Below are 13,279 nucleotides of genomic sequence, written 5' to 3'. Positions count from 1 at the left end.
AGAGAACAAAGAGACACCCTCACCACATCACCTGGTCATCTCCAGAGCAGACAACGTTCTGCCGGCTCTTACTCAGCGATCGACAAAGTGATGCAACGTAAGATAAGATTTGACTGATTCGGGTTCTGCCTCATTTCGAGGAGACACTGCATACGGGACACAGAGCCGACTGAAGGAAGCGGTTTGATCAGAACAAGCAGTGCAAGAAATGTTGCTGACTTCTTACATCTGGTGTGAGTGCACAGTGAACATTAACTTGCTGATATGAAGCCATCAATGGATCAACACGTTTTCTAGTTCACAGGATTAAGACTTTTATCAAATTAGTTTCAGTAATATTGCCACATCAGAAAAAAAGACACAGAAATCGAAAAGTTGGACACCAACTTGATTCTCATAGACTCTCTGAACCACATACTTTGAAAGCAGTAGTGCCGTACAGTAAGACCCACGCATTTATTTGTCAGTTTACTCGTTTTCCATCTTGGCGGTAATGATAAAACAAGAAATAATTGCAGAGCTGGAGAGACTTTGCTAAAATAATGTGGTTTGCTACCAACTTTTGTGAAACTAGGAAACAACTCGTTACCGATAAATATGTCATGATGGACAGGACTGGTAATACTTCACACATTGCTCCGCAAATCATCATAATAGTCATCAATAGTCTCATACTTTCATGACATGCAAGTTCTGTGAACAGCTGTCTAAAAACCTGTGGGATTGTGGGAGACATATCAGCAGTTTCTCTGGTCACATCTGTATTCCGGGTTAAATTATGAGTTGTGTGCAGGGAAGAAGCGCTCTGACTAAGAGCTAAAAATGTGTTACGTACATTTTTTTTTTTTTAAAGAACTAAATGACTTAATAGCCGACTCAAAATCGCTCTCACATGCACATAAACAATGCTGCAACTGAAATCCCAGCAGACTGGGCAGAAGCATTTCAAATGCAACTGCAACCACAAAAAGTCGTGAAATCACACGGCTAAATACAGAGATGCATGCTCACACACGCAGTCAGTGCCACAGTCAGAGGGGTTTCCCATAAACTGCTGACTCATATTATCTTAACGTATATACAAATTGTGTACATTTATTTAAATATACAAGATCTACTGCTTGAAGGAATCAAGAAAAAGAAGACATTGCATGTTGATGTGATGACAATCCAACTAATTATTTCAATAAAATGTTCTCATTCTTACATTTTGAGAAATTTACAGAATGACATCTTCGTATTAATCCAGGAGTATTAAAGCCACATTTTCTGGTGTCATTTGTTTGTGCAAGTTCAATAACCTAATTTTCTGCATATTATTGCACTTTGCTTGTCCGGTGTTACTTGGATTACGCAATTTACAGAATTCTTTGAAAACTAATTGGACAACTTCTTCCTGTTTTGTTTGTCTCTCAGTCAAAAACCGTCGCCATCTCCCTGTGTTTGTAACTTGTATGCCATTTTGTAGCATGTCAGTTGTCTTAGCCTGTTTATGCTGTTTGTATTTACTACTGTATGGTAAATGCATTTATATTGCACCTTTATACCTCACCAGACAAAGTGCTATACAATTAGCCTCTCATTCACCCATTCACATTGGTACACCAATGGTGGCAGAGGTATCGAGGTTGTAATGCTGTCCACTTGGCCAGTTAGTCTTAATGAGACGTTACCTTGTTAAATAAAGGAAATATTTGAAACTGTACTGGATGAAAAGTAAGTTTGGTTCATCTGACTTTTTTTTGTTGTTGTTGCATTTCATATATTTCGGCTGCTTTTTCCTTCTTAAAAAACTAAATTAAAACACCATTTCTGGTGGACTATTTGTTATGCATTCACTTAACTGTCAGATCTTTTCAAATTCAGAGTTGACAAAAGACTATTTCATTGTGACTTTAACATCTAATCACAAAAGAGAAAAGATAGTAAAGAAGTGCATTGCACTTCAGCGTCGTCCAGCCGAGAGCAGCACGTATAGGGATCATTTTCTTTTTGATTAAAAACACAATGGACAAGAAACTTTTCGTGCATTTTCACTGCTCTCATAAGGCGGTTACAACCGATAACACTGTCCCAACCGATGGACCGCCGTTGTAGAAGCTTAGCACCCACCCTTTGGTTCCCCCTCAGGTAAACACTGTTAGCTCTGCTAGCACTGTTGCCGTGGTTTGCGCTGTTAGCACTATTAGCTGTAAGGCCCTGGCTCGGCCGTCGCCATGTTGAGAGCCTTTGAGAGGCAGTAGAAAGGCTCCCAATCTTGTTAATAGCAACTCTAAGGACACTACGTCCCGCCCAGGGACATTTCCCCAAGCTATGATTGGACAGTTGATTGTTTTTATTTTGCCATTTATAATGTTTTTTTTAAATTTGTTTTAATTAGGTATTTAAAATTGTCCATAGGGATCAATCAAACCTTTAATTATAATATGTGCCTGTTTTTCCATATCAGTCTATGTCAAAAGCTTCATACGGTAAACAAATTTGAACTTGCACCGTGACAAATTTGTCCTGAAGTGTATTTGCACAGATTGTGAAGTCCTCTTCATGCAAACACCAGAATTGATTTTCCCGGCAAATACCAATGTTGCCCAACATAAATGGGCTCACACAAATTGTAAACTGCACAGGCAAAGAGACGACAAAAAGTACTGAAGGGGGAAAACCCCCACGGTGGCCCGACAGAGTCCCAAAATACTTCTCCTTTTATAAATACATAATGCATATATACACATATACATATATGAAACCCTCACCAAAGAGATAACATACCAAGACATCACATTCCGCAAAAGGCAAAGATGAGTAGATGTCCCATGGCTTCACTATTGTCAGTCTCATTACGCAGGTCTGCATACAGAGGGAATCCACAGCGTCATCGAACATAAACCACAACTTAATATCCTTTCCTACTGACATAACTTATTTCCTGTGTTATTGTGAATATAATATGATTAACATTTGTTGTAATTTTCAACATTATTTTTTCCACCTACGTACCCATTATAAGTTTGATTAATATAATGTATATAAATATGGGGGCATTATTGTAAATAGTCAAATGGAAACACAATGTGTTATGTAACATAATTACACACACTACGTGTGACGTGTGTCTGTAATACAATAATATGAAAAACATGAATAATAAAATACAATGTTGTCATATCAAAATTCCATACATGCTATGTCAATTATTTCCGATTTCCAGATCTAATAGCACCAGCCAATCACATGGGAGGAGCAGCCCTTCGTGCAAGATTCTGAGAACAACCCCCCCCCCCCCCCCCCCCCCCCCCCACCATTCCAGTCATAGACACTCCTTTAGGTTTCTGTCCCAATTTTGGCTATAAATTGAGGCAAGAGATGACACTGAATATATGCACGTCTCTCTCTCTCTTCTGAGCTCTTTCGGAAGATCGTACCGAGACAATTTCACCTCTCAGAAGTCAGAAGACTGCACAGACGTCCAATTGAGCCAGCAGCATCTTCACTCCTGAGGGCCCGCTCTTCTCTTCTCTTCTCTGCCTCCAGAAGACCCATCAGCTCGTCCACCAGCATGACTCCTTGGTCCCTCCTCCTGTCCGCCCTGGTTCTCTCGTCGTTCCTCAGCAGTGCCTGGTGCAGTCCCATGTGCAACAACAAGTGCTGTCGTTTCGTGGAGGCCTTCCCTGTCCGGCTAAAGAAGCTCAGAGAGGACTATTCACAGATCAGAGATTTCTTTGTGAGTAAAAGCGCAACATTTACTCTGAAAGTACCTTCGAGGTTAGTGCAGCATCATTTGGGTAGATCTCTGCCGCCCATGCAGTCCTGCCAGTCTCCAGGTGATGCTGCACTTTCTCACCTCCGTCTGTCTGCCTCTCCGGCTGCTGCTGCTGCTGCTGCTGCTGCTCACACTGTCACTGATCACAAGCGTTGTTGTGTTTTTTTTTACAGGAAGCAAACGATGACTTGGACACAGCGCTGCTGGACAAGAGCGTCGAGGACTCGTTTAAAGTAAGTTACCTTTTGAACTCTCCACGAAGATCATTCACTATATGCTAGAAATGCACTGCTTCCCGAGTATAATCAGAAAATAAACACAGACTAAAATGACCGACAAGACGAGCACTGTAAACACGCGGACATCTCGTAACCGCGCTCGCGCTTTCCTCCCTCCTTCAGAGCCCGTTCGCCTGCCACGCCATGAACAGCATACTGGACTTTTATCTGAGCACGGTTCTGCCGACAGCCATGTCCGGAGTGACGGAGGACACCAGGGACTTACAGCCGCACATGGAGTCTATACAGCTGATCTTCGACGAGCTGAAGCGTGATGTCACCGAATGTGTGAGTAGCTGGCACACGTGCTACTCCTACAGGAGAATGAGATGTAAACACGCGCCGAGTGCGCGCGCGCGCTGCCGAAAGCTCCGATGTAGGCTAGAGGTAGTGAGGAGCAGAATTAACTTCCAAGTTTAAAGTGTTTAGTCCAACATTAGAAATGTAACATACCTCACATAAATCACAAGTATTACTATTATCGCAGTGTAGGCTACTGAAAAGTTACATGTATAAGTTCCTGTCGGCATGATTTACAGACAGGAAGAGTCTACACGTGATTATTTGTCACAAAAGTCTAGTCCATGTAGGTCACAGTCAAACCATCAAAACCACCTTACTGGTTTGGACTACATCCCAAAACCGCCAAAATATTCCCAGCATCGGTCAAACGTCTGATCGTGACCGAAAGGGGAAGCACGGCTCACAGGACGGGTCAAACTATTTCATTAGCCAGTGGTTGTTCAACTGGCTTGCATAACTGCATCACCCAGTTCTTGCAAAAGGGAAAGAGAAAAGATGGCATGCTTTTCTGTGCTTCTGGTGGGTGGGGGTCGAATCCAGGACATGTCTGTCTAATGTATAGCCCCTAACATCATCTTTCTATTGTTCCCCTTTAGAGAAATTACTTCTCCTGCAGGAAACAGTTTGACATCAACAATCTAAACTTTACTTACAAACAGGTGAGTGTCGACATTTCATCTTCAGTTGTAAAAGCGTTCATTTTAAAAACCACATGTGTGTGCATTCCTGTATTTTGACAATTTAAAATAACAAACCTGTGTGTTTGTCCACAGATGGAGAGTAAAGGTCCATACAAGGCCATGAGTGAGCTGGATCTGCTGTTTAACTACATTGAAACATATCTGGCCTCTAATAGGCACAGAAACCGACCGGCCACCGTTTGAAGACCTGCTGACCCTAATCGAAATGTGAACCATGTTCATCCCAGGAACTCCTTGGCCTTGGACTCCTGTACTCTCTTGCATTCCATCAGTTATTTTCACTGGTGTGAGTGTTGCCAAATGTTGTTGCAGCCTGCTGAACTGATGTCTTTTTTTATTCTGAGACTTCTGTTTTTGTCCTGGGGACAAGTTTCTGTTTTAAGACCATATTGAGTCTGACACAAATGAAGTTACAACCAAAACTGTCTCTTATGAAGCTGTGATATTTATTTTTTTATCATATATAATATGTATCGATATATTTATGACTAATATTGCATTGTTGTCGATGAATAAATGACTTGATGATAATGAATGTCTCTTTTGATGTTTGTTTGACAAGATGATACAGTTGTTAGTGTGCCATTTATTAGGGGTGGGTAATTGTAAGAGCACTGACAACATCACATCCTGCAGTTCTGCAGTCTATATGTGGGGAACCTGAGTGTAAACTCAACATGCTGATTCACTAACCTCAAACGTGACCCATATACATCACTTACCAGCAGCAGCCCTGATGTATCTTAATTTACCGAAACTGTAACTAAACAGTCTCACCCTCATGGCGCACACACGTACACGTACACGTACACGTACACGCACGCACACACACACACGCGCATGCTCGCACACACAAGTAATCTTACTCAGTCAGACACATCATTAAACAGAAGTAGCACACAGGGTGAAATAGCAGCCCTGCATGTAAAATAAACGTTTTTTTATGTGCAATGTCAGCTTTTTCAGAGAGGGTCTAATCCATGAGCTGTACCACAGTACATTCATACCTGAGCAATACAATATTTTCTAAACAGAGGGCACGGACACATGCCCCTTCAATAACATTTGAATGTACGTACAGCCATTACTCAGACTGCGAAATCACACACGACATGACTCAGGCCTCTGCATTGAAACTACTCTAATGACATTTTCATCCGCCTCTTGCTTCGTCAATGTGGGATGATCTGAATAGTATCATTCCAGCAATGACTGTAGCCAACCATATGCAAAGATATCATTCATAACAATTGTCTGCAAGAGACTTATTTAATCTGTTTTATTCTGACCAGTGTTAATAGCAGGTTCGTTAAGGATGGATGACGTTAATCAGTGTTGTGTTCACTCCTTGAAACATTTTTACGGTGTTGATTCAGACTCCAGTAAGCCAGTGTTTACGTTGTGAGCCGTCTGTTAGACGATCATAGCCGTCTGTTGGCAATGACTGGGTTTGTCTGTACAAAGAGCAATGGTTTCGGGGCAGGGTGAGAAGAAGAAAAAAAAGGAGAACCACCGTTATGAATTATCATGTTTAACGGTCAAAAATGGTTATTTTCAATATCTAAAATATGCATCTGTCATGGCTCAGCGCTTTCCTCTGAACAGTTAAGATATCCCAAATCAACTGAAGCCTACTTCAAAAGACTCCAGATGGAAATCATTGTCAGGAACTGTACACAAATACAGGGGCCCCTCCCAAGTATTTCCAATAAATCGAAATCCTCAAATTGAATTCATTAAAAAAAGCAAAGCCCTTTTCATTGTTCTTAATATTTTCTGTTGACGCTCCCTCAACTCAATACCCAATATCTCAAAACAAATCAATATATTTATGGCAAATAATAATAATATAACATATATATAATATCAACGACGTAACGAAATAGAGAAAGAAACCGACCCTTTCTATTTCTGACAAAGAGCTGCTGAATTGTTTGGCCCATAATGAATACAAATATATAATTCTGTAGAGGAGAGAGACATAACATTTCAATAAGAGCATAGGGCAACATATTGTTATACAGTCTCTCCCAGAGGGCATTCATAAGAATGAACTCCTTTGTTCACATGAAAAGTGAATAACTTCAGTTAAAAAGAGCTCAAAAGAACAGATTCAATCCTTCTTGTCTCACCATCACACAGCTGACCAATCCCGTTGTGAAGTGGGTTAGGGTCCGTTTGACAGTTTCAAGAAAGTTTCAGGAGCGGTCGAAAAAGTCAGTTTGGAAATAGTCAAGATACATGTGGCATTAAAAAGAAGACTGACATCCGTTCTGATTCATTATTTTGAATCATAAAAGGTTCAAAATGAATTTGTGTGCACATACCCGATGAGTCAAGTAGCCGACGAGACTATTTTTTTAGAAGACAATGAAGAACGTGTTTCAAAAAAAAGCACGTTTTTAAAATAATCAGCAAAAAAAGACGACAGGAGACAAAAAAGAAAATCAAAGCAACCACAACCACATGTACCCAGAGCTGTACTTCACAGTAAAAACAATCTGATTTCCAGCACATGTGAAAGATAACTGTTGTACATTTAAAACTGACTGCGAAACAGTTTTCCGTTTGATCGCATCTGAAAACCTTCGATTCACTGTGGGTTTCTTGCAGAGTCTCACTGTGGGGCAGGTCAAACAGCTCTGCTGTGTCTGAGAGGATGTGTGTGTGTGTGTGTGTGTGTGTGAGAGAATCAGGATGGCAATGCCACTTCAAAGAACTACAAGAAGTCTCCAACCACCTCAGCTGAGAAGTCTCCATCCTTTACATTTCCCCTCACGTTTAAAAGGGTGTACACAGTAATGACATACTGAAGGGCAACACGCTGACACTTCTCACTTTTTTTTTTTAAAATTATGTGTCGCTTATTTTCATATTTGTGAACGAATGAATGTGTTATCCAACTTTCCTTCACTGGTGGAAATCCTCTGACGTTCAACTGTTGAGGCTTAGTGATCACTTCAGAAGCTACATAGAGTATATACATCTAACCTGAGTTTTATACCACAAATTGTTTCCTACAGGTCAGTAAACAAAATGATTTAGGGTGCCCTCCCTAATTTAGGGAAGTGCAGGGTGGGTGGGTGTCATAAGGTCTGCCGTAGGCGGGGTAAAGGGGTAGAATCTCCACAGGGTTACTATCTGTCATGAGGGACTCCCCTGAAGACCCATTTACCCCCTTTCTCACTTACCTGAGAGAGCGAGAGATGACTGTGGGTTTCGTCACACTCAAAGCTGGAAGCCGAGTGCCTACGGCTGCCTTGCACCTGAAGAGAAATCAGCTTCTGCATGAGCGGGAAGCTGCTCGAAACACCCCAGTGTTGGCAAAGACCGTGTTGACTCAATGACACCACACGATTTTTTGCTACGCAAATGCGTATATTCCAGGAGTAACTCATGCCAGCAGGTTTGTCATGAGTTGAGTCTGTGCACTCCGTGTGAAAGTCACAAATCCCAAACCGACCTGACAATCCGAGTCATAGACGGAGACGTGAATGAGAAGAAAACATCTCTAAATATTGAGGCAAAGGTCATAAAACATTTACATTTGATAGTTATTTAAATAATGAACGGGAACGACAACTCAGAACAGTCAACGCACATGTAACGAGTAGACAAGCTGGCCTTCGTGATCAAGAGTGCGTAAAGAGTTGAAATGTGTCATTATCTCGGTTTGAACTGTTCAAAGAACACGACTGCTTTGGAGAGAAAATAGTAACCAGAAAACAACTTTGATAAAATGCTTGAAATATTACAAATTGTAATAATTTCTAAAAACTAATTGCGCGTTGTCCTTGTTATTCATCCATTTTACGCTGTTATTCTGTATGCAGGAATGGAGAAAAGAGAGCAGGTTTGTGTCTTTTTTTAATCCAAAGCTGAAGCAGACAAAAGTACGGCAGGTGGAGCTTAACAGACTCAATGAGACAATTCTGTGCTTCCACTACAAAAAATAAAATAAAAAATAAGGTGTTGAGGGGGACGAAAAGAAACAAAAACAAACTGGAGGAACATTGTCAAAAACATTCAATGAACATTTTTACAGTGAGAGATGTGTAGGTGCCATGTGACATGTAAAGTGGATGTGATTTTACAAAGTGAAGTGGACGAAACTGACAAAAATGAAACAATAATTTCCCATGAGCCCATGTGAGTTGGAAGCGTCCTATTGCGTTAAAAAGAACATCGGAGAGAAGCCGACAGTCACACCCTGTCCGAGTGTGACGACAGCTTGCTGGTGGCGTTGTCAGAGTTTCTGCTCGGAGACGAGGAGCAGCTGTGGAGTACGTTCTACTTCCTGTCAATCCTCCAGGAAGTGTGGAGGAGAAATGCGGGAGAACAAATGAGTCCCACTGAGCCTCCCGACAGCTGAGCTGGTGCAAACAAACAGTAACTACGTGATCTTTTCAGAGATGGCCCAGTCTGTCTGAACCATGTATTCCCTACAGAGTATGCTACTGCTTCCATAAACACACATCATCGACATTTGCAAACAGAAATCAACACTAAAGGGGAAAGGTCCTCGCAGTACTTCAAGCTGACAAACATCTGCATAGCATTCACTTGAAATATAATCTGGCAATGTTACAAATTGGGAAGCATAACATTGGTAAACGCCTGAACCAAATGGTAGGGGTTAAAAGTCATTTGCTGCTTTAGCAACACTCGGTAAGGCCTATGCTAATATGCTCATAAAATCCATGAAAAAATACAGTATCGGTTGGCTCCTACTCTCCTTTGAGCTACATGCGGGAGAAAGGTGGAGCCAGTTTCTGCTCTTAAACGTGGCGTCCTTCTCTGCCCTTTAAACTATGTACCTGAAACACAAGCGTAGATTAAGGTAGGAGAGAGGGGCCACCAGAGAGGTGCTCTGTCAGAATGGCACATGGCCCTTGTGAGTGCATAGGCCTCTGTTCGACATTCACTAAGACAAACTGAACCTGACAGACACTCCCACTTTACCAGCTAAATCAGGGACAGAGTCCTTACATTCCACTCGTCAGTTCAAAATACATCCGCTTACTTTGCACGTACGTAAAAGAAAACTTCCCTTGCTTTTATTTTTGGGATTTAGCCATTTGATTTAACATTCACGGGTTTGGGGCTAGAGCTAGAAAGGGGCGGCGGGTTGAAGATAGAACTACTGCTAACGCTGAGGCTTCATGTCCTTTTCCAACATTCAAGCCCCTCCGAGTACACAACCTGATATTAGGGAAAGGAGAGGAGGGAGATCTCACCGATTCCCACTGCTCTCCTTTTCTAGAATTCATAATCTCTTCACTGGTGTACAAACACAGATCAAACGTCCTCTCTGCCAGAGCAGAGCGGTGGGTTTTGTTAAAATGGTTGAGTAATAAAAACAAACACTCCTACGAAACATTAGCATTCGCCATGAAAAATAAAACGCTGAGAAAACCCATGCAACGCGACTCGCGTGTCGACAAAATTATTGCTTCCTTTTTACAACCTGTGTCTGTATGTGCATGCGTGTGTGCAACTCTCAGTGGGCAGCAGACTAGGGGTCCGGCGTGGAGTGGCTGGCTTTCTTCCTCCTTTTCGTTAGCAGTGGATTGGTCGATTCCTCGATGGTCTTGATCTTGATTTGCTCGTAGTCGACTCTCATTGTTGCCAAGGCACTGGTCATTTCCTCCTGGAACATGATGAAAAAAGAAGCTCATTAGGCCGCTTGCTTTGTCTGCGGTTTTTGGATAAACTTCATATCATCACACGGCCTTCAAGCTTGAGAAGCAGATCATGACTACTACTGTCCAGTGTGACGCTGCTTTCTATTCTCTGACACTTCCTTCAGGGAAATAGTTAATGACAGAAAAGATAAAACACCACCTGCTAAACACTAACAAACCAATCATAGGCACATTTCTGATATAATTGGATGGATTCTTTTATTCATAAAACAATTTAATATTAAAGAACTTGAGCAAAACGGATACAAAGAGAAATAGACATCCAACCTTGACATCCTCCCATGCGTCCTTCTCCTCCTTTAGCACTCGGCTGGTGTGAAGTGGAGTCTGGGGAACCTCCATCGACTGCTTTAGAAAGACACACAAACACAAACGCATCTTACTTCAGTGGACAGAGATCAGCCGGAGCAACGGAGCTGAACAGATGGCGAGTAGAGTTCGTGCTCACATTGATCCACGGATGATTCATGAAGTCGGTGATGGTCATCCTTTGCGTTGGCTCCGTCTTGAGGAGGGTCCTAATCAGTTGTTTTGCTGCAAACACAAGTATTATTTACATCATTAATAAAGAAAGGAATTAAGACGGAACAGTCTGAAGCAACAATGTATTTTAAAACCCCCAGAATAAAAATAATTAACAAGACAATAAGAGCGCTCCTATCAAGCGGCCACCGATCGTAATCAGTCAATATTTGATCTCAAAGGCCGATCAGATGACGCAAAACGCGTCCGACAATTTACTGTACAATGTTAAGAATAGTTAAATAAATAAATAATGCATCATGGTAAATTAAAGTCTTCACATCGCTTTCAGGAATCCGTCATTGGCCCCGAAAATTCTGATCGGAGCCCTTCTTCAAATAGTGCGTAAAATGACCAGCTGACAGATGGACTAACATTACGACAGCACAGGTAGAGGCCACTGGCCTCGCACGATGGTGCCAAACAAGACTACTGTTATTTACTCTTGTCGTATCAGGATTGACTGGCAACTTGTATATATCGCTATACATATACGCATAATATATTTTACACTCAAGCAAGCAGGGTTCAAAGTATCCCATTTTTCTAAATGATGTTATGTGACTTTGAGAAGAGATACGAGAGCCCAGACTGCTGTACATTATGTTCTGGTGACATTCAGATAGCTAATTACTTTATGGACTGTGACTTTGCCACCATGCCTGTTCTACTTTCATCTAAAACGGAACTGAGAAATCCCACTGTGACAAAGACTGTTAGGATTGAGCTGGTTCACATTACAGTACAACACATCCGCCTTCGTATAACAGTGTTTCCCAAAATAAACAACTTTTCTGCCGCATCATCACCATTCATATTTATACTACTGTGTTAGTGATTTAATTATGTTCTAGAGCGCAGTATAAAAATACTGTTACAAATTAAACTACTGCAGTCAAAATGTTCCTTCAGTAAAAGTACAAAAGTATTGGCATTAAAATATACTTTAAGTACAAGTACCCATAATGCAGGAACATTATAAGTAGTATATTTAAGGTAGGCTTTTATCATTAGACTATAATTATTGATGCATTTATGTGTTCATTGAAATATTGGTAAGATAGTTTCATCTACTTAATAATGAATTAGGCTATATACTATGTAATGATACATGATGGTTAATTAGTTGATTTATATTCAGAATCTGCCTAACTAATGACCAACATTGTCAAATAAATGCAGTTAAGTCAAAAGTACAATATTTCCCTCTGAGATGTAGTGGACTAGAAGTATAAAGTTACATACAATTAAAATATTCAAGAAAAGTACAAGTACCTCAAAATTGTACTTAAGCTGTGGACCCGAAATGTACTTGGTTACATTCCACCGCGGCTAAAACAGGATCACACGGACCTTCACAGATATAGCCTCGTATTATTGCTCTCAAAGTGCGAGAAGCATTTCACTTTAAAAGGTACTAAATTGCCTTCAGGGGTAACGAGCACACAGACTTTCCTAGAAGCTCCGAGGTCCGCTCTAACGCTGTATACCCACACACCCCTCTGTTAGAGGAAGGTATTGGGTTAGTTCACGCCAAATCGTCACGTTAGCTTCTCTTTTCCTTCTAAAAGTTTTGCATTACTCAGGAAACCAAACATCACTTTCAAGTGTAGTGAATGTGACGGATTGCAAACAGGAGGTGAAACAGCTGCTTCAGTTTCTATTTCTTGATCGGAGGAGTTAAGAGCAAACGGACGGCGTGGTTGTCATATTTAGGTTGGGTGATTGTTAAAGAATGCCTGCAAGAGCTTTGCGGAAAACAGAACACGGTCATGAAATGTTATTTCTGACTTATGACAGTTTTTCTTTTTCGTCGAGACGAATAAACATATTACTTTTCAGGAGAGATACATTACTGTATTAACAAAATAATCCGTCACATAATTAGGTTTTCAGTTATCCCTAACATTAACCCTCTAAACCCAAAGCTTGCAGTGCCTTTCTAAATAAACAAAGTGTAAGTATGTATGTCGCCTGACCTTCCTCCGATACGTCGGACCATTCAGGGTT

The 13,279-nt window shown here is 41.1% G+C and overlaps 2 protein-coding genes across 3 annotated transcripts in view; one reads left to right on the top strand and one right to left on the bottom strand.

Moving 5' to 3' along the window:
• Window positions 1-3,392: 3,392 nt before the first annotated feature.
• On the top strand, window positions 3,393-5,573 carry il10 (interleukin 10). Its single transcript, XM_076110659.1, has 5 exons — window positions 3,393-3,721; window positions 3,934-3,993; window positions 4,162-4,326; window positions 4,938-5,000; window positions 5,115-5,573. Exons 1-5 carry the CDS (start codon window positions 3,557-3,559, stop codon window positions 5,223-5,225), a joined length of 564 nt encoding a protein of 187 aa, XP_075966774.1. The 5' UTR covers window positions 3,393-3,556; the 3' UTR covers window positions 5,226-5,573.
• A 3,318-nt stretch (window positions 5,574-8,891) lies between these two features.
• The window catches only part of mapkapk2a (MAPK activated protein kinase 2a), a 26,326-nt gene continuing 21,938 nt past the window's right edge, over window positions 8,892-13,279 (bottom strand). The window contains exons 7-10 of one of the 2 annotated variants that reach the window (XM_076110606.1): window positions 13,249-13,279; window positions 11,196-11,281; window positions 11,015-11,092; window positions 8,892-10,692 (exon numbers count right to left, since the gene is read on the bottom strand). The exon at window positions 13,249-13,279 is cut by the window's right edge and continues 94 nt beyond it. In XM_076110606.1, the coding sequence (XP_075966721.1) occupies window positions 10,558-10,692; window positions 11,015-11,092; window positions 11,196-11,281; window positions 13,249-13,279 (330 nt within the window). In that variant the 3' untranslated portion in view covers window positions 8,892-10,557. Of the gene's footprint in view, window positions 10,693-11,014; window positions 11,096-11,195; window positions 11,282-13,248 lie in introns of both variants that reach the window. The other variant, XM_076110605.1, reaches the window with a different exon arrangement.

The sequence above is a fragment of the Anarhichas minor genome, unplaced genomic scaffold (assembly GCF_050575085.1).
Source record: "Anarhichas minor isolate MPS153535 unplaced genomic scaffold, ASM5057508v1 ptg000043l, whole genome shotgun sequence".
NCBI classification, from domain to species: domain Eukaryota; kingdom Metazoa; phylum Chordata; class Actinopteri; order Perciformes; family Anarhichadidae; genus Anarhichas; species Anarhichas minor.
The sequence above is the reverse complement of the archived record's forward strand: the minus strand, read 5'-3'. Positions and strand labels throughout refer to the sequence as shown.